General features: G+C 46.7%; 1 protein-coding gene across 37 annotated transcripts in view; it reads right to left on the bottom strand.

Annotated features, from left to right (window-relative positions):
• Positions 1-19331, bottom strand: part of MAGI1 (membrane associated guanylate kinase, WW and PDZ domain containing 1) — a 480329-nt gene extending 460998 nt beyond the window's left edge. For 30 of the 37 annotated variants that reach the window (XM_083491085.1, XM_083491061.1, XM_083491105.1 and 27 more), the window contains exon 1: positions 18382-19300. In XM_083491085.1, coding sequence (XP_083347211.1) covers positions 18382-18679 — 298 coding nt within the window. In that variant the 5' untranslated portion in view covers positions 18680-19300. Of the gene's footprint in view, positions 1-18381 lie in introns of all 37 variants that reach the window. The other 7 variants (XM_083491109.1, XM_083491078.1, XM_083491067.1 and 4 more) reach the window with 5 other exon arrangements.
• Positions 19332-19537: the final 206 nt, after the last annotated feature.

Here is a 19537-nt window from a genome sequence, read left to right as displayed (position 1 = left end):
GCAACTTAAACCTAGGTTATGGGCGCAACAACGGAATGTCTAGGCATGCTTTCTTATAACAAGAACACAAAGCTGAAAATGAATGAACTGCTGCCAAAATATTATGTTCATTTTTCGCGTATTCTAGTCCTTCCCCTGCCCACCCATCTTAATATTCTTAAGAGGGTCTCTTCTCCAGTCTTCAGAGAGCGGCTGGAAGTGGGGAGGCAGAAAAAGGTCCTTCTTTCCTTCTGCTGTGCAGTTTTAATATGAAATCTTAGGTGCAGTACTGCACCCAGAGCCCAGAAACTGCTCCCGCTAATGAAATCCCCTGTTGCAAAAAGCACCTAGAACACTGGGAGTTTCGAACACTAGACTGTATTATTGCAGGTGAGAAAGTACCATTTCTTCAGGTTTCATGGAAGAAGAAGAAGAAGAGGAGGAGTTTGGATTTGATATCCTGATTTATCACTACCCTAAGGAGTCTCAAAGCGGCTAAGAATCTCCTTTTCCCTTCCTCCCCCACAACAAAAACTCTGTGAGGTGAGTGAGGCTGAGAGACTTCAGAGAAGTGTGACTAGCCCAAGGTCACCCAGCAGCTGCATGTGGAGGAACGGGGAAGCAAACCCAGTTCACCAGATTACGAGTCCACAGCTCTTTACTACACCACAATGGAATCATGGAATTGTAGAGTTAGAAGGGGCCACAAAGGTCATGTGATCCAACCCCCTACTCTGCAGGAATATTTTGCCCAACGTGAGGCTCGAACCCAAGACCACCATGTTTTTTAAGCCAGTCCCTGCAGGCAGAAACCTAGCATAGCAAGCGAAAGCATATTTTCAAACTGCCTTCCTAAACTGCTAGTTTCCACCATCAACCCCTAATATACAAGAGAATTCAGAAATTGTATTCCCACACACACACTTTTATTCATGCCTCAACCTCTACATTCAGTTACCTGTGCAGATCCAGCTTGCAATATGCAATATCTTAGCATTTGGTAAGCAGGAAGGGAGGAAAACCTAACTATGCAACATAAAGTGTTTGCATCCTAGTAAGTAGCACATAACTCCAGTGCTGGCAGCATATTTGCTAAACCAGCCAAGTATGTTAGGAGCGATCAGCCTCCTTTCCCAAAGTAAAAATAGCAAAACAACAGCATTTGGTAGCCTTTGTTCTGCCATCTCTTTAGAGTTTGTCTTGCAGACAACCAAATGTTATTCTGTCCAGCTGCGGAGCCACCAGTTCAAATTATGAGGGCGTTCTATGCATCTTTCCAGGGTTCAAGGAAGCTGCGTTGAGGCTGAGCAGACCCCCAAACGCCAAACACAATTTACCCTCAGGCTTGCAAAGAAGCCAGGCGTCCGTCTTTCCATTAGAGAAAGGGTGGGGAACTTGGTGCCCTCCAGATGTTGCTGGGATCCAACTCCATCAAAACCCAGCCAGCGGTTAGGAATGATGGGCCCAGCGATGCCAGCAGGTCACCACTTCCTCACCTCTGCACTGAAACTGCCAAAAAAACCACACACAAAATTGGCCAGTGTCACAGAGAGACAGGAAATGACCTGAGCCAACCCTTGAAGGCTTTTCCACCCGCTTCCATCTGGCCACTGTGTGAACAGCTTGGTTCCAGACTACTTGCCTTGATACTGTCTCCAAGCTTCAATTCCTGGTGAAACTGCACCAGGCTGCAGCATCAGAGCCAGCCAAGGGGACTGGAAAAAGACACAGCAGAGCAACTGAGAGCAAGGGGGTTGCTCACATTGCAAAGCGGAACAGGGAACAACATGGCCATCTCGATGTGGAAAGCCATTATTAATGATCCAGCGTCCACTGCGAAACATTGCATGACAAACACAACATTCACGGCTTCCTCTCGCACGCCTCTCATTTTATACTGCCCTCTCACCAACTCAAGGACGACGTACGCGATACCCACCACCACCGCTTGATCTTCACAACCAGCCTACGAGGGAGGTCGCTAAATAGGTGAGCAGGGGTTTTAGGCACTGTAACGCAATGGCTAATCTGGAGGAACGCCCAGCAATCTGCAAATGGTGTTTTAGTGGTCGGAACTGTATTGCCCTAAGTTCAGGTGCCTTTCCAACTGCAGTACAGTCATACCTCGGGATAAATGTGCTGCAAGTTAAGTATTTTTGGGTTGCGCTCCACGGCGACCCGGAAGTAACGGAGTGCGTTACTTTCAGGTTTCACCGTGTGCACATGCACAGACGGTCAAAATGATCTCACGCGCATGCGCGGAAGCTGCAAAACGTGACCCGTGGACGCACAGACGCGGGTTGCGTTCGCGTCAGGATGCGAACGGGGCTCTGGAACGGATCCCATTCGCATCCCGAGGTACCACTGTAGAGGATTTGTGCAGCCTCCAGGATTTCCAAACTAAAATGCCAGTCAGCTCAGTTGGTCAGAGCATGGTGCTAATAATGCCAAGGTTGCTGGTTCGATCCCTATATGGTCCCACCTGCATATTTCTGCCTGAGCACTTACTCTGATATGCTTCCCCTGAGGGTGTCTGGGATGTCTTCAATAGTCTGAATTTCTCCTCTTGTGTCCCTCCAACAACTCTGACTCTGTGATTATTCAGTCTCCAAGCTGAATAGATAGGATCTAGAAATAACCCTGGGGCAGGAGCACTTTTCAAGTTACTGAAGCACTGCTCACTGCCCCTTTATTGCTAGCAACCCCTGCTGCCCACCATGTTGCATTCCCAAGAAACATAGATCTGCAATCATACTGAATCACAGAATCAGAGAGATGAAAGGAACCCTGAGGGTCATCTAGTCCAACCCCCTGCAATGCAAGAATCTCAACTAAAGCATCCATGGCATGTGGCCATTCCAACTTTTGCTTAAAAACGTCCAAGGAAGGAGAATCCACCACCTCCCAAGGGAGACGGTTCCAATGTCGAACAGCTCTTACTGTCAGAGCAGCAATACTTAACATTTCTATAGTGCTTTCAAGCTGCCTATATTACTTTGGTGCAATCCTTATAACGAGGCTGTAATGCTAATTTTATTATCCCCATATTGCAGATTGGTGTGTGCGCGCGAGGAAAAGTGATTTGCCTGAGGCCACCTTGTAAGTTTCATGGCACAGGTGAGATTCGAGCAAAGTACTTCCTGATTAGTAGCACAACCTCTCTCTGCCACTATGCAGAGAGTACACCAAGTAAACACTGAGTCAGAATTCACATAGTTTTCTATTTGCAGGATCCAGCCTTCCTTGGCGTACATGCGCAATTCACTCGCACCTAACAATGACCTCTCTCTCTCTCTCTCATTCCCTGCGCTTAACATACCCACCCGTCATCGACTACCTGAATTCTACCAAACAAGAATTGCCGCCACAAGAGACCATCCTCTGTCTCAGCAGCAAACTTCACAGAGAGCTCTATCCCCAGATCAAAGCGCCACAGTTCTCTTTTTATGCGCCGCCACAAGCTTATGCAGCAAAGATAACAAGCGTACGCACCATTCCCCATTTCACGGGCAGCTCGGCTATTGCAAAGTCATCCGTTTCAATTAAATTAAGCTCATCCTGCTCTGAAATGTCTTCTGCTTAGAAGCTGGGTGCCAAGCACAGCCGCCTTGTAAAGTCCGGCAAGCCTCTTCGCTCACAAAGTTGAGAGCAAGGAGAGGAGACACTTCCCTTCAAGAGCAATCACTTGCTTTGCCACAGTCTTAAATGTTTGGCAGCCAGGAGGCTTGAATCTATTTGGCTTAGTGCTTCTAAAAAGCCAGCTCCTTCAGCCATGGAGACTGCTAATCTAAGCAGGCCTTTCTTGAGAGTAAGCCCTATGGAGCACAGTTGGAGTTACTTCCCCGCTCACAATTGTACTGCAGTAATCTAATCCAATGGGACGCGGGCAGCGCTGTGGTCTAAACCACTGAGCCTTTTGGGTTTGCCAATCAGAAGGTCGGCGGTTCAAATCCCCGTGATGGGAGTGAGCTCCCGTTGCTCTGCCCCAGCTCCTGCCAACCTAGCAGTTCAAAAGCACGCCCAAAAGTGCAAGTAAATAAATAGATGTGCCGCTCTGGAGGGAAGGTAAACAGCGTTTCATTGCGCTGCTCTGGTTTCTGTGTTGTGTTGCGTCAGAAGCGGCTCAGTCATGCTGGTCACATGATGCAGTAAAACTGTCTGCAGACAAACGCTGGCTCCCTCGGCTTGTAAAGCAAGATGAGCACCGCAACCCCAGAGACGTCTGCGACTGGACTTAACTGTCAGGGGTCCTTTACATTTATTTTTTTTTAAATCTCTAATCCAGAACATTGTTTGTGTGTGGGAGAGCCAGGGCAGCCCAAGACATTTTGGCACCTGAGGCGAACCACAAAATGGCACTTCCTCCTCACCAGGGAAGAGGGGATGAGTGAAGATCTACATCAGGAGCAAGGGGGCAGGAACTAATATCTACATTGGGCTCTGCTACCTGAGGTAGTCGCCTAATGGGTGGGCCAGCCCTGCTGTCAACTGATCTTGAACTCGTGCACTCAAGGCTGTAATACTAAGCACATCTGCTTGGAACCAAGGCAACATTCAATACATGCACTTAAAGTGCTACGACACCACTTTAAACAGTCACAGCTTCCCCCAAAGAATTCTGGGAGTTGTAGTTTGTTAAGCGTGCTGAGAGTTGTCTCTGTTCTACTCACAAAGAGGGACTGATTGTAAAACCACTCTGGGAAGGGGAGTTGCCCATGCTCTCTGAGAGCAACTCCCCACATGCATCCCAGCGGGTACATTACACACTGCGTGAAATGAGGCCCATGTAGTTCTTGGCTTCAAAATCAAGTGCAGCCTATTTTAGTATATCTATGTCCCAAAGTTGCTTAGAACTTGGACAAAATGCAATGAATGAATTAAAGAGCCTCACACTTGAAGAAAACTGGCCTAGCTGGAGCAGAAGCCTAGCCTTTGCCTGCCTCTCTCCTCTTCATGGAATCGTTCCTGGTGACAGATGAGGTTCCTACACACTTTTTCCTGCCCTTCCCCATGGACCTTAAGGTCTCGCCCTATGAGGAAGGTCAGGCTAAGAGAAAGTCTTTGGGTCCAGGGTCACACATACCCAGTTTTCACAAGATGCTAAACAACGGTTTAGCTTTATGAGGCTGAACTGCAGTAACCTTCTCTCCTCTCCCTCTCTGGCATGGCCACGAGGCAGAAATCAGAAGTTTCTGCTTCCGTTTTAGCTTAACCACAGTTTAGAGCTCCCTCCAAAACCTAAACTCTGGCTAATTAAGTACGGTTAATGAAAATAAGCCAGCTTCGTAGATTGAAGTTGGCTTGTGTCCACTAATCATAGCTGAGATCACAGTTTGCTTGTATTCAGACATCATGACAAGCTGTGGTTAGTTTAAAGTGGAAGATGAAGCCTCCAAACTCATCCTCACAGCTGGGCTGGGGAGAACAGAGAGAGAACGCATAGTTAGTGTGCAAGCTCAAGGCTCACTGCAACATGTCCTTGAAATGCTAAACCACAGTTTAGCATTACATGCAAACAAAGCCATAGCATAGTCTTATGTTTCAGTGCATCTCATTTCAAAGATCCTTGTTTGAACTCCAGGTATAAATTCAGACTCTTATTACTGGCGTCCCCCCGCCCCCAGCAAGAATAAAACAGTCTTAAGCCTACAATCTTACAAGGAAGACTTATTGACGTAGTTATGATCAACATGCAAGCTGAACAATAATACCATGGACAGACTTATTTTGCATGCTCAAACCTTCCATTTCAGTTTGTATTATATGTTATTTAAGAGGGTTTGCTGGATGGCTATTGCCCATCAATGTACCATGCCTCTTCTATGAGTACACGTTCTTGATGGAAACATGCATAAGGCCAATGTTTGCAAGCCAAGAAGTTTGTGCTGTAATTTGCATTAAACGAACCAGTCACTGAATGTGTCCCTTCTGGTCACAAAATTTTGATCCTGCAGAATATATTTCTAGTAGTAGCTAAGAACTGCAATGCAAAGCTATTCTGAAGAATATATGACAAACCACATTAGGCAGTCCTATGTGACTGGGACAAAGAAGTATTGACAAACACATTTTGCTAATGCTAGATTAGCCCCAGAACTAATTAAGTCACTCAATTGCATTAAGGAAATAAACTCTGAGAAAAAGCTGCGAGAAGCCCAACCAGAAGATGCCAGAATCCAGATGCTATAGTTGAATAATGCATATTTTAAGAAGCATTTGATAAAACCATGAAAAGAAGGGGGCAAGGAAGACAGAGACCCTAATTCAGGAGCAGCGAATGTGTTATTCAGAAGATGTTGGTAGGAACTGTGGTCCAACAACATCTGTAAGGCACCGGACTGCTGTGCAGCTATCCAGGATGCAAAGGGGATGTTTGGCAGGCTTCTAAAGCAAACTGCTGTTGAGATCAAAATGGCAGCTAGAGTGGTAACTTATAAACCAACAAGTTAGCTCAGCCGGTGGAGCGTGAGACACTTACCATAATTTCAGGGTTGTGGGTTTGAGCCCCAAGTTGAGCAAAAGGATTCCTAGAAGACCCTTCCAACTCTGCAATCAAACCCCTGTTCAAATCTTTGCCTGTACATTAGTACCTCGGGTTACGTACTTAATTTGTTCTGGAGGTCCGTTCTTAACCTGAAACTGTTCTTAACCTGAAGCACCACTTTAGCTAATGGGGCCTCCTGCTGCCGCCGCACCGTCGGAGCACGATTTCTGTTCTCATCCTGAAGCAAAGTTCTTAACCCGAGGTAATATTTCTGGGTTAGTGGAGTCTGTAACCTGAAGCATATGTAACCCGAAGTACCACTGTAATATGAAGTCACTAGGTAAGCCTTAGCCACCTAGAGGTGCCAGCTTCAACTAACAGGTCCTCATCCTGGCCCTCCAAGAACTGCGCTACTCCACCCAACCCAGCAGGGTCAGACAAACACAACTGGGTATGATCAGCAATTTTAGTGACAACATTTAGTGACAACATCTCCGCACAGCTTCATGTAGATGTTAAACAAGATGGGGGACAGAACAGAATCCTGCAGGAGACCCCATAGCTTAAGAGCCAAGGATCTGAGAAAAACTCCTGCATCACTACTTTCTGGCCGTGGCCCTGCAGGTAGGAGTAGAACAACGGTTAAGGTGGTGCCCTGCCTTGCTAACTACTAATGTTTCTTAAGATGGGGTACCACTGTAAAATGGCTTCCCGGCTACACTTTGGACAGGCCCCTGACAAAAGCCACAGAGGTGTGACTTTGCCTTCACCAGCACCAGCCTGTACCACAGGGGTAAAGAACCTGTACCCTCCAGGTGTTGCTGGACTGACCAGTATAACGCTGGCCACGCTGCCTGGGGATGAGGGGAGCTGGAGTCTAGATGGCCACAGGTTCCCAACTCCTCCGGTACCACTTTATGGGACGAGGCAGGAGGGATAGAACAGACTGGTGTTCTCATCAAACAGAAAAACCGTGGTCATTCTCTGCTTGCCTCACCCCATTTCGCTTCCTCACAAAATGCACTCAGTCCATATTTTTATCCAATGGTGGAGTTTAAATGCAGGTTGTCAAATAGTTGCTTGAAAGTTAAGAGGAGCTTCTGAGAAGAGGAGGCAGCACAAGAATTGCTTTTTGGCCCTTTTTTTGCCACCAACCCAACAGGCCTCCTAAATAATAGATGGGCACCCTTTACTCCTAAAATGAAGCAGAAGATGTATAAGTAATGAGAATAAAGTCTTTAGCGCTGAGAGGTTACTAGCTCTTAAATACTTAAAAGGGCTTGCATTCTTAAAACAGCTCCATCCCAAGACAGACTTGTTTTTGCTTTCCCTGTATGATCTCTCTGCTGCCCCTGTCGGATTTGGGAGCTCAGAGACACTGTTTGGATACATGACCATTTTAAGCTGAAAAAGGAGCAGGCAAATGTGGCCTCCTCTTCTCTTTCTAAAAACAAAACAAGACCTTACAACTGAACATATATAGCTGTATCTTTAGGACAGTATTAAATAATGATGTATTCACAGATTTGTACACCAATTTAATTCACATTTCTACCTTTGTGTTATTCCGAGGTCTTAGGACAGGTTGGGGGCGGGGAGTCATCCTCTCTCTTTTTATAGCTGCACAAACACTGCAGTATAGTTGCGTTGGTCAAGGTGACACGAGGCTGTCTTCAGACCCAAGACTTGAGGACTCCACAGTCAAAAAACAGGACAGGAATTCCAGCTAATTATTTCTTCCCTTGGTTATTTCATAGAATCAGAGAATGGTAAGAGTTAGAAGGGCTTTATTTAATGGAATATAAAGATGCATAAATGGGGTGTGCGTGAAGGTACGTCTATAATTTTAAACACACGCAATGCAGCAAAATGTGAGCCAGTAAAGTGGTTAAAGGTGGGTGAGTGAGGAAAGCGGGGAACCTGGGTTCAAATCTCCACCCAGCTGTGAAGCCCTCCTCGCAGGACTGTTAGGAGGATAAAATGGGTGCAGGGAGAGAGAGGGAGAGAATTGTGTATGCTGCCTTGGATGAAAGGAGGAGATATAAATGTACGAAAACAAAATGGGCCAGTGGTGTCTACCACATCACAGTGGATGCCTGTCTAAACATAGAGGATATAATCTGGCAGAAGTGTTCCAAAGTGAATTTCAAGACTTTACAGAGATTTGAACCACACTCAGCACTATACATACTGCCACGGGCATTTGGAAAGATTGAGGGCACAAGGAGAAGGGAAAAACAGATGATGAGACAGTTGGACAGTGTTCTCGAAACTACTAACATGAGTTTGACCAAATCACGGGAGACAGTGGAAGACAGGAGTGCCTGAAGTGCTCTGGTCCATGGGGTCACAAAGAGTCGGACACGACTAAACAACAACAAATTATGTTTTATTTCCCCAGGCTGAATTTTAATACCCACACCTCAACCCTTCTGTTTGGGCACTGCAGCCTACAAATGAAGAACATCCCAGGACAACGATGTGGTGGTGGGACTACAATGAGTGGTCACAGGAAGAGAGGGGAGGGTGGGAGGTGGTGTCGGAAGCTGAAGAAGAGGACTTAGTGAGCAGGGAGAGCCTGTGGCAGAGAGAAGTCTAGAACCAGAGGCAGAAGCTGAAGCAGAAGCGGGAGGGAGGCCAAGAGGCAGAGATGAGTCAGGGTGGTGAAGAGTCACAGGGGTCCCTCCCACCCACCCCCCACTCCTGCTGCAACAAGTTCCCCTTCCCACTGTTTCCCATAACCAGGAGAGGAATGAAAAGGGCAGGAGACACATGCAGACACAGTCTCTGATTGCTTGGGGGATGTCCTGGAGAGGAGGGGACTTATGACGGCTGTGAGAAGACAGGGACCTTCAGTCCTGGTAACTGATTTTCACTGAATGAGCTGCTGTGCTCATTAGGCCCGATCCTCATCCAAGTCTGTGGAGATTGTGTTTTTGCTAATAAATAGTTAGCTCCAACTTTGAACTGTGTGATTACTGACTGACCTGCTCCTGTGACACTCTCCCAATGGATCTCTGTGTGGTTGAGTGCTGTAAGGCCTGTCTCCTTCCAGTCAAGAAAGGTATCTTCTGTGAGGTCACAGAAGTATCAACTTGTTTACAAGATATCCTTTTCAGATGCATAAGCGGTGGGGGAAGAAGGTGTCTCCAATTTTAATTAAAGGGGAGGGGAGGGAACTGTGTACTGGCAGCTTGTGAAACTAGCTAGAAAGACTGAATTCTAAATTCAGGCTCTTGTTCTTTGGGAGACCGAAAGCACATTTAAATTTCAAGTTTGTAAACAGCTTTAAACACAAACACACACACACACCACACAACCACCAAGAGTAGTTAAATTATTTAATACCCTACATGGCAATAATTTTCAAACATCGGTTGCAATTAACACTGTAATTTGAAGGATAATTGCACTATGATCTGGCAGCCCCTAAAAATGAAAGCCTGCAGTATTATTTAATAATGAGGCTGAAAGATTTAACCTTATTGTGGAAAACATAATCCAATTTTATCCCATTAAAGGATCATATTAATTCTTGAAAAATTGTAAACAGAAAGCAATTGAAGCCAACACCAAAGAAGACAAGGCAAAAAAAAAAGTGTTAACTTGATCTTTGTAACAGCGAATGGCAAGAACCAGTTCGCTGCTAAAGAGGATCCCTTTTTACATTCCATACCCTGGTAAATGCTTACAGGGAGCGTTCTCTCTGAGATTTTCAGCACCCAGTAGACAGATGTCTTGTGTTAAATTTCACACCATGTGCAAGGGTATGCCAGCACTGAGCTCAATGGCTGCGTCACACAAGCATTCAACAATTAAACGGCTGCCGTTAACACAATGCATAGGTCTTTGGAACAAAATGTGTCATCTTTAATCAATGCTGCCTTTCCCATGGAAAGCATGGTTGGCGATTGCATTGTTATAAATCTGTACTTGCTGCAGAACAGCAGTTGCCAACTGGCAAGTTATGAACCATGAACAAGTGAAAAAGGGAACCCTATGCAAGTGGACTACCAAATTTTCAGAGCACCACCACAGGTCAAGAGCAGAAACTGGAGGTTTCCTTGGAAAGAAACTAGGGAGACTCTACTCTAGAGTAGGCTGTCATACATTACACTCAAAAGGTTGTCTTCTGAATAGTATACACCATGGGTAGGCAAACTAAGGCCCAGGGGCCGGATCCGGCCCAATTGCCTTCTAAATCCGGCCCGCGGACGGTCCGGGAATCAGCTTGTTTTTACATGAGTAGAATGTGTCCTTTTATTTAAAATGCATCTCTGGGTTATTTGTGGGGCATAGGAATTCATTCTTTATCCCCCTTCAAAATATAGTCCGGCCCTCCACAAGGTCTGAGGGACAGTGGACCAGCCCCCTGCTGAAAAAGTTTGCTGGCCTCTGGTATACACTAAGATTTGAACATACAGCTTTGTGCAAGAGCTGGATAGTCTGAAATAATAATCTACCTGGATGTCCGGCCATCCAGCACCTGCCTCTCATTCAAAGATGCTCAAATGTCTGCAGCTTCCACCACTGCTCTTTGAGCACGTGCTTCCATAAAATTGCTGTTTTTTCCCCTTATTGTGTGCCATATGGTACTATATAATGGGAACTTATACAACAGGTGGCACAGTGATCCTGCAAGACACAATTAATGCAATAAACAATCTTGAAAAAGAAAATCGGCTCAACGGCAGCAAGGTGAAATTCATAGGAGAAAAAAAATGAAATTTTAAACTACACACTGCAATATTGATTTAAACCTTCTTCCTAACTGGTCAAAAAAAAGAAAGAAAGAAAAACATAATTCATAAACTACTAATTGTCAGTTGTTCAGAGCACTCTGGCATAATTATAAAAAAGCCATGTACATCTGTTTTAATCTGCAAGTTTTGTAGTTTGAACACTAGATAATGTAACTAATCACTGCAGTAATATAAACCAGGGAGCCATGCCTTTTTAAAAGGAACTTCAGCCAAGAACTTGCAAGCCAGAGCATCTTCCCAAATCCTGTATGTGTCATGTTTACATATACAAATGTCAGTAAGAAGAGACACATCAAAATCCTCAACAGCGAGAAACTTTTTAAATGTTTTTTTTTCTATAAAAAGGGGGGGAGATGGGGAGGTTAACCTGTTATGCATTTACCCAGCACAGGAATTTGGAAATCAAAACACAAAGAACTATTGAAACTATTTCTACACTTTGGCTGCAGATGGTTAGAATATGCATATGGCCAGAGGTTTTGAGTTATCTGTTAACAAAAGTTGGCAGTTTGCTTCCCTGCATACATGAAGCTGCTGAAGGGATACAAAACTTTCACTGAAGCACTGATCATTATGACCCACCCTTCCTTCCTTAACCAACCCCTCCAAAATATATATATATATTTCTTTTTCTTTCGTTTTTGGCAGGGTGTTGGAGGGGCACAAGAGGAGAAATTCAGACTATTGAAGACATCACATCCCTCCCAGACACCCTCAGGGGAAGCATGTCAGAATAAGTGCTCAGGCAAATAACTTTTAAAGAGCCTGTTTCATTCGCATTGGTAAATGTAATTGAGCCTAACATTCCACAGCTGGCCTGGGTAATTAATGCCAGCCCTTGCACAGAAATCTACCATTTCATCCTTCTGCTTTCACATACATCTCAGGGTCAAATTAATGTTGTCAAAGCAGCACATGTGACAGCAAGCAGAAAATAGGACCACTGTCTTGCTTCGCCGGCATGCTGGGTTTCATTTCTTTTGTTTCCTTAAAAAAAAATTAAATCAACCAAAAATAATCTAAATATATCACTGAAGTAAACTGATCTTCATGGGCTGTAACTTTAGAAGGATTGATTCATGCAGCGAATTAGAAAATGCAAGAGCAATTTCTTTTGTAAGAAAAATGGGGAGGGATTAAAAATCCATCCTGTCTGAAAACCTGGAGTGTGGACAACACTGAGCTAAATGGGACCAGGGATCCAATTTGGGATAAGGCAGCATCCTACGTACCTAGACATTCCATTTTTAAGTGACAGGCAGTTCATACTTTAATTTTATAATCTCTGTAGCCAACGGCCTACAACTCAAAACAGACACAAAGCCATGCAAGGAAATGCAAGTTTTAATCCCATTGTCGGGCTTTGGCATTTTTTACCCACATGCAAGAAAACACCGGTTTTATTTCGTCTCCTGTCAGTTTCACCACAGGGTTTTTGTAGGTTTCAACCTCTATGTTGCAAAAGCAAGGAGGATACCTACTGGCATCCGAAGCGTTCCATCAATTTGGAAACCTATTCTCCAAGCAACTAGAAGGCAATCCAACACTGCTTTTACAAGACTGGCCAGCCAAAGACATCTTGTTGCCTGAGACCAGTGACAAGATAGCCCCTTCCTTTCCATTCTACATACAAAAGCTGACACGCAATAGAGCCTTACTCATCACTGACAATGAGACAACATCTTCCAGTGCACCCCAGGGCAACAGGCTAGCTTAGAAGTCCCTTGGGCACAAGAGCTCTACTGGCGGCTCAAGCCAACGGCCCACCTAGACCAGCATTCTGTTCTCAAAGCGGTCAACCTATGGGAAGCCTGCAAACAGCACTCTTCCCGATAGCTCACATCCTAAACTTTGCTGCTGCACCTGTGTGGGAAGGAGTCCCCTGAAAACTCTGCCCAACGGTAGGGCCGGTCCTTTTACAAAATAAGGGGGGGAGACGGACATCCAAACTTATTTTCTGTACCCGCCCCAAAGTTATTTTGTGGGAACCCAGGCAATCTGGAAGGGTCTGCTAAGTATTAGTTCGTGCCCGTCAAAACATGAATCAAGATTTAAGAGTTCACAATTTTTGGTAAGAATATTTCCAGTGTGACTTGCAGTCTCTGTGTATTAAGAAGAGGTAGAAGGAGAATGGAAGACAGGATCACTGCTCAGTCGCATGTACACACTCTTCCTGCTTCTATATCTGGCCAGCAAGTTCCGCAAGTTTTCCTGTAAGACCTGTTTGACCAGCAGATTGGAACAGAAGAAATGTGTCTGTACACTATGATGCCTCTCAGAGACTAATTCCTGCCTCCAAGCCCTAGGCTAAATAAAACTTTGCCATGAGACGCATCAATAAGTGTTCTAGCAGAACCACTGCTTATCACATCTGGTGCATCTCTCATTTAAGCATGGGAGACATCTACGTTAATGTCTCTGAGAAAGAAGATACCTGGATGCCCTTTGGTACGCCTTTCAGTTAAATGCAAAGAATACAGAGTGGCTATGCAATGTTGAATGTTCTCTGTTAAAGCTGTTCTGTTTCCCTTATGTTTTTGTTGAAAATAATCCATGAACTAGTAAGTTGTACATTGACCACTAATAATGAACCATATGTAATGGATATTGTTTCAAATTTATTATGCTGGGGGTTTTTTTGCGATATACAAGCAACATGAGAAGACTTGGTCTATTGATTTGTGTCATTTATGATAATGATGATCCTTATTTATTAAACACAATAAAAAGTTATTTTTTAAAAAGAATACAAAGAAAAATTGTTACTATTATTCTAATGTGTGGCCTGAAGTTTAGCACAGATAATATGCCTTAAATGTCTCCACAGCAAAAATGTATTTGGGAAAATTTATCAAGAAAGCAGGCTCAATAGGAGTAAAGAAGTAAATTTTGAAATAAAAATAATTACATTTTGTAGAAAATCTAGCAGCAGCTATAATTTACCGCCCTACATTATAATTCCACAGTCCTATGTTATAATTCTACCAACTGTGGCAGGCACTAACTACTGTAATCCAACTGCTGTTGGATGTCCCATGGGTAGTTTACACCCCATAGCACAAGTACACGTAACTACGTTTTTCAGCTGTGGCAGATTCCAGATCTACAAGTCATAACTTAAAGGTGCAAACAGGACTGAGATTTGCCGTTAAGTTCAATCAGCCGAACTTCTGAAAGCATTCAGAACTGACTGTCCAAGATCATGGTGCCAACTTGCATTGCACCTGTTGAAAGGAACCGTGGTCTAAAGGTTGCCAGGCTCCATCCAACAGCTTCTGGAAATCCACTCTGGATTTGTGTAGGGCTTACTCCTTAGCCCTTTCCCTAAAGCATATGTAGCATAATGTAAAGGCAGGTTGCCCAGCAGCTTTACTCATGTTCACAACAGCAAAACACAGGGAGAAAAGGGAAGCAAGCAGGGCTGCAAGACCCCACCAACAGCCTCCGAGGAGGAATGAGAAAGCAGCTTTCTTGGCATCTTTCATTTTGCAGTTGAGAGTAGAAGAACTGCCCTGCTGGATCAGCCTGAAAGGTTCTCCCCCCTGCTCTAGACAGGTGTCTGTGGAGCACCACAAACAGGTGAAAGCTCTCACAGGTTTACTGCCTCTGGAAATTGAGGTTCCACTTAGCTATCCCAGCTAATAGCTGTTAACTAATCAGCTGGCACGATGGTGGTAGGCTGTGAACAAAAATTCCACTTGATAATTCAGGAGTTTGTTGGTGTCCAGGACACTTGCAGAAGTCAAGAGCTTTTCAGCCAATCCCCAGGCAATGGCCTCTAAGCCACAGAGGGGGACGGACACCCACATTGCTCTGGGTAGGGTATGGTGGCTTGGCTTGCTTAATCACAGGGACAAAAGAGGAACAAGCACTATCCCTGGCTATGACCCCTAAAAACTTGGTGGATGCCAACCAGAACAGGCCAAAAGTGAATGTCAAGCGTCTCTGCATAGGCTATGAGGGATCCAGAAGCGTCCTGTTGCTAGGGAAGTCTGAAGGAAGAAATGTTTGGGATTTCAGAAAAGCAGAAAATAAACCATTCGTGGCAGGCAAGGGGGGGGAGAAGGGGGGGAAGAGAGAGAAATAATCCATTTCCCATGCAGAAATCCATGCCAATCTTTTGACATAAAGCAAGGGAGGCAGCTGGCAATCACATGCCTACACTTAAGAAACACACAGGCAAGGAGTCATCCTCCAGCAAAGCAGCCGAATGTTCCAATTCGAAGGGAGGAGTCGGTCTCTCCGGAAATTCCTCTAGGTCCAGTCAAGTGAAATATTTGTTTGGCTCCCTAATAGAGTTTGCCACCAGACCCAGGGACTCACCACTTGACAAACTGCAGAAGCCCTTCCCGGAACCGTCTGTGGCCAGGGGCGCTGGTGCAGTTCTTAAAAAGAACATCTCCAATTGAACGAGAACTGCAGGGCGAAAGGAGCCAGCACAAGCCGTAAAACTTAGAGCCGAGTCCCCAAGGGAGATGTGTGGAGGGTGGCAGCGGAGAAGAATGCAGTTCGGCTTACCCAGGAGAATCAGAGCATCATTCCCAAATAATTACTGCCTTGGCATCAAAACAAAGCAAAGATGTTCCCCTCAGTCTCTCTCTCCTAGGGTGACTCCGTTATTTTCAAACTGGCAGAGGGAGGGAGAGAGGGCAAGGAGAGAGAGAAAAGGCAGACTTGATTTGTGGCTGCATTTTTTTAAAAAAAGAAAACAGCAGCAGTAAAAAGCTCCCTGAAGGTGGCTTTGCCCATCGCAACTTTTGCAGTCAAAGACTGCAAAGAAGCCAACTCATTCATCCATATGGGCAACAGAATGATCACACACACAAATACAGTGGTATCTCGGGTTACAGACGCTTCCTTCAGGTTACAGACTCCGCTAACCCAGAAATAGTACCTCGGGTTAAGAACTTTACCTCAGGATGAGAACAGAAATTGTGCGGTGGCAGCGGGAAGCCCCATTAGCTAAAGTGGTACCTCAGGTTAAGAACAGTTTCAGGTTAAGAACGGACTTCCGGAACGAATTAAGTACTTAACCCGAGGTACCACTGTAATCTTTTTTTTGGTAAGGGGGGGGCAGGACAAAAACACTTGAAGAGCACATTATTTTGGGAGACTTAAAAAAAACACAAAAAACACTTTGTGGTTCTCCAGCCTTTCTTTTTTAAAAACATATTAAGAGTTCCCTATTACTTATCTTTCTGTGTGTGATCTTTTAGGAGAGTAATAAAACTCTACTTAGACCCGATAAGCATCTGAGGCGCACTCACACCCTGCATTACCCAGCAATTTCCTTCCCATAGAAACCAAGCCCTCCCCTTTTTCTAAACACACCAGCTACCACCCTCATTCGCTTCCCAAGGACCAGCCAAGTAGCTGACCTGGGAGGAAGCACACCTCCCACGCCGCTCAATGCAACACAAGAGCTTGTTGGGTTTGTCCACTCCCAAGGCAACTTTTATAGCTCAAACAGCGTCCAACAAGTGGAAACCAAGCCTCGTCCAGGAATGGGACTGAGCAGCAGCATCTTCTTCCTGTGATGGAAGGCATGGACTTATTCCTAGCACAGAACAAAAAAAGGAGGAAAGGAACCAATGGAGTTCCTCTTTCTGAAGGCTTGGCACGCTCTTTATAGGGCCACCTCGTATCTCAGGAACTAGGATTGGAATCCACCATTCCAAACAGAAAAAGTCCCAGTCTTCCTTTGAAGCAAGAGCAAACTTTAGCTAGTTTTTTTTTAAAATACTGCTTTTACAGGTCTGAGATCCCAAGCTGTATTCAGTTTTCTGCCTGGTATTTTTAAGGGATGTGTGTTGCCATCAGGGTTTTAAGAAGCAAACCCGACCTCACCCTACGGATGGGGCAGATTAGAAATTTTGAACCCTCTAATTTGGGGGTGGATCATAGCTCAGTGGTAGAGTTTCTGCCTTGCACACAGAAGATCCCAAGTTAGATCCCCGGCGTCTCCAGAGAGGCTGACAACAAAGCTTGTCTGAAACCTTGGAGAGTCATTGGGTCATCAGTAGAGAAGATTGCTGAGTGGGATGGACCAATGATATGCCTCAGTATAAGGCAGGTTCCTACACCTTCCTATCACTCCCTCCAGCACCAGTCAGTTCCAAGGCTCTAGAATGCAACAGAATTTACCCAACCCTGATGGGTGAACTAAATCAGGACTTTCACACCTGTCAAAAAAATAATAATCACTTGAAACAGAGCATGATGAAGTTCACATCGGGCAGATGTGACCTTGACCCTGACCTAGCAGAGAGCCATTTTACGAAAATAAATAAATAAGTGAAATCTTCAGCAGGGTTCAGTCCTGCTTCCATTGCTAGGGGTCCCCAAATCCCATAGGTCACCTTAAGAATTCCCAGCAGATATTTCTGTCCTGGCTGAAGCAAGGCACCTCTCTAGACTCACGTCTCAAAAGCACCTTTCCCTTCATAGAACCGTAGAACTGGAAGGGACCCACAGGGTCATCTAGTCCAACCCCCTGCAATGAAGGAATTTTTGGCCCAACGCAGAGCTTGAACCCACGACCCTGAGATTTTGAGAGCCTCTACTGCCTGAGCTACGCCAGCTCCATCAACCCATCACACATCCCTTCGAGACGGGTCAAGCCCGAGGTCCCCAAAGTGTGAAGACCACCGTAGTGCGTCGTCTCTGACTTTTTAACAAAAACCAGGCACACGGACTCCACACCGAGACCAGAAGCCAGCCCGAGAAAGAGCGCAGCTTCTCCTGCGCCACGAGCCCCGTTCCCTTGTCCGCAGACTCGGTGCACTGCGGAGGAGAAAGAGAGGCTCCCCCCCCTTCCCCAAAAAACCGCCTCCAGGACCAGCGGGAGCCTCGCCGTCGTTGCTCCGTCTCAGGAGGCGGCTGAAGTTCGTTCGCAGCCCCGCAAACTTCCCCCGAAGTCGCCAGCAGCACCCCAAGAAAGGGCAGTCGAGGAGACAGATCTCCAAGCGTCCTCCTCGCACCAAACCAAGAAAAAAGTGGAGGAATTCAAGTCCCGCAGCGGCGAGGCGCCCCTCGCCTCCGCGCCAAACTCCCGCAAGTGCAACCCCGCGTCTTCTTCGCCCCCCAACCCCGCACCATGCAAACCAACGAGCCTCTTTTTCTCCCCCCCCCCCCCGCAATTTCCTTTCCTTTTACCTTGTCTGACGGCTTTGAAAAGGACGGGGTCCTTGCAGCTGCGGATAACTCCCAGCACGTCGTAGCGGGGCAAGCCCGACACCCGGATGCCCTGCACCTCCAACAAGAGCTCCCCTTCGCCCAGTTTCCCGTCGCCTCCGCCGCCGTCCTCCTCGGCCGTCGCCCCGACGTAAGGAAACTCTCCATATTCCGCTCCCCCCAGGATGGTGACCCCCAGCTGGCCCTGAGCCCCGCGGCTCACCGCGCACTGGTGCACCTTGGTCGTCCAGTGGTTCTTCTTCTGGATCACTTTCGACATGGCGCTGCTCGCCGAGTCCGAAACAAACACCACCAGCAGCAGCAGAAAGAGGGAGAAAGGCGAGGCAGGCAGGCAGGCGCGCTGGGGCCGTCGAGCCAGCCTTCCCCGGGCGCTGCCGGCAACTTTCAAGCCATCACCGAGCAAACTTCGCGCAGCTCCTGCCCGAAGCGGCGGCGGCGGCAACAGCAGCGGCGGCAGCAGCGAGCGCCTCCTCCGACGGCGCCGCTGCCATCGAGCCGGCCCTGGTCCCTCAGCAAGAGTCCGGCGCGCGTCCCCCTCGTCCTGCCGCTTTCCTCTTTCTCCTTTCCTTCTTGGTCGGCAAGTCTCCTTCCCTGCGCAGTTTCCCTCCGTGCGGCTCCGGGTCCCACCTGGGAACGTGGAGGAAGCAAACCAACAACCAGGTCCTCGTCCCCTTTCCTCCGGGCCACTTTCCCCGCGACTTCTTCCCCCCCCCCCTCAGTTTCGCCTCCGAGCGAGCGCGGCTCCTTTAAGCGCGGGCGAAGGCGCCGCTTGTTTTGTTACATTTCACTCGGGTAGCTTCTTAGCAAGACCAAAGCAGAGCGAGAGAGAGCGAGCGAGCAGCGATAGGCACCGCCGGCGCAGGCGCCCGGCACAAGCTCCTCCCTCTCCTCCTCCCTGGCCGCCTCCCCTTGGAGAAAGCGCGCCTCTCTCCCCGGCATGTGAGCGCGCACAGAAGCGCCGGCGGGGAGTGAAGCCGTTGCCCTTAAGGCTGAATTGCCCATAAGCAGCAGCCCAGACCAGAATCTAGGCTGGCCAGATGTTTCTTATTTGTCCCCTTTGTTTTCCGAGGCTGGCCCAGACGAGCGGCATAAAGGTCGGCGCTTGATTCCCAGAGTT

The sequence above is a fragment of the Podarcis liolepis genome (assembly GCF_965112155.1).
Source record: "Podarcis liolepis genome assembly, chromosome: 2".
NCBI lineage: Eukaryota > Metazoa > Chordata > Lepidosauria > Squamata > Lacertidae > Podarcis > Podarcis liolepis.
The sequence above is the reverse complement of the archived record's forward strand: the minus strand, read 5'-3'. Positions and strand labels throughout refer to the sequence as shown.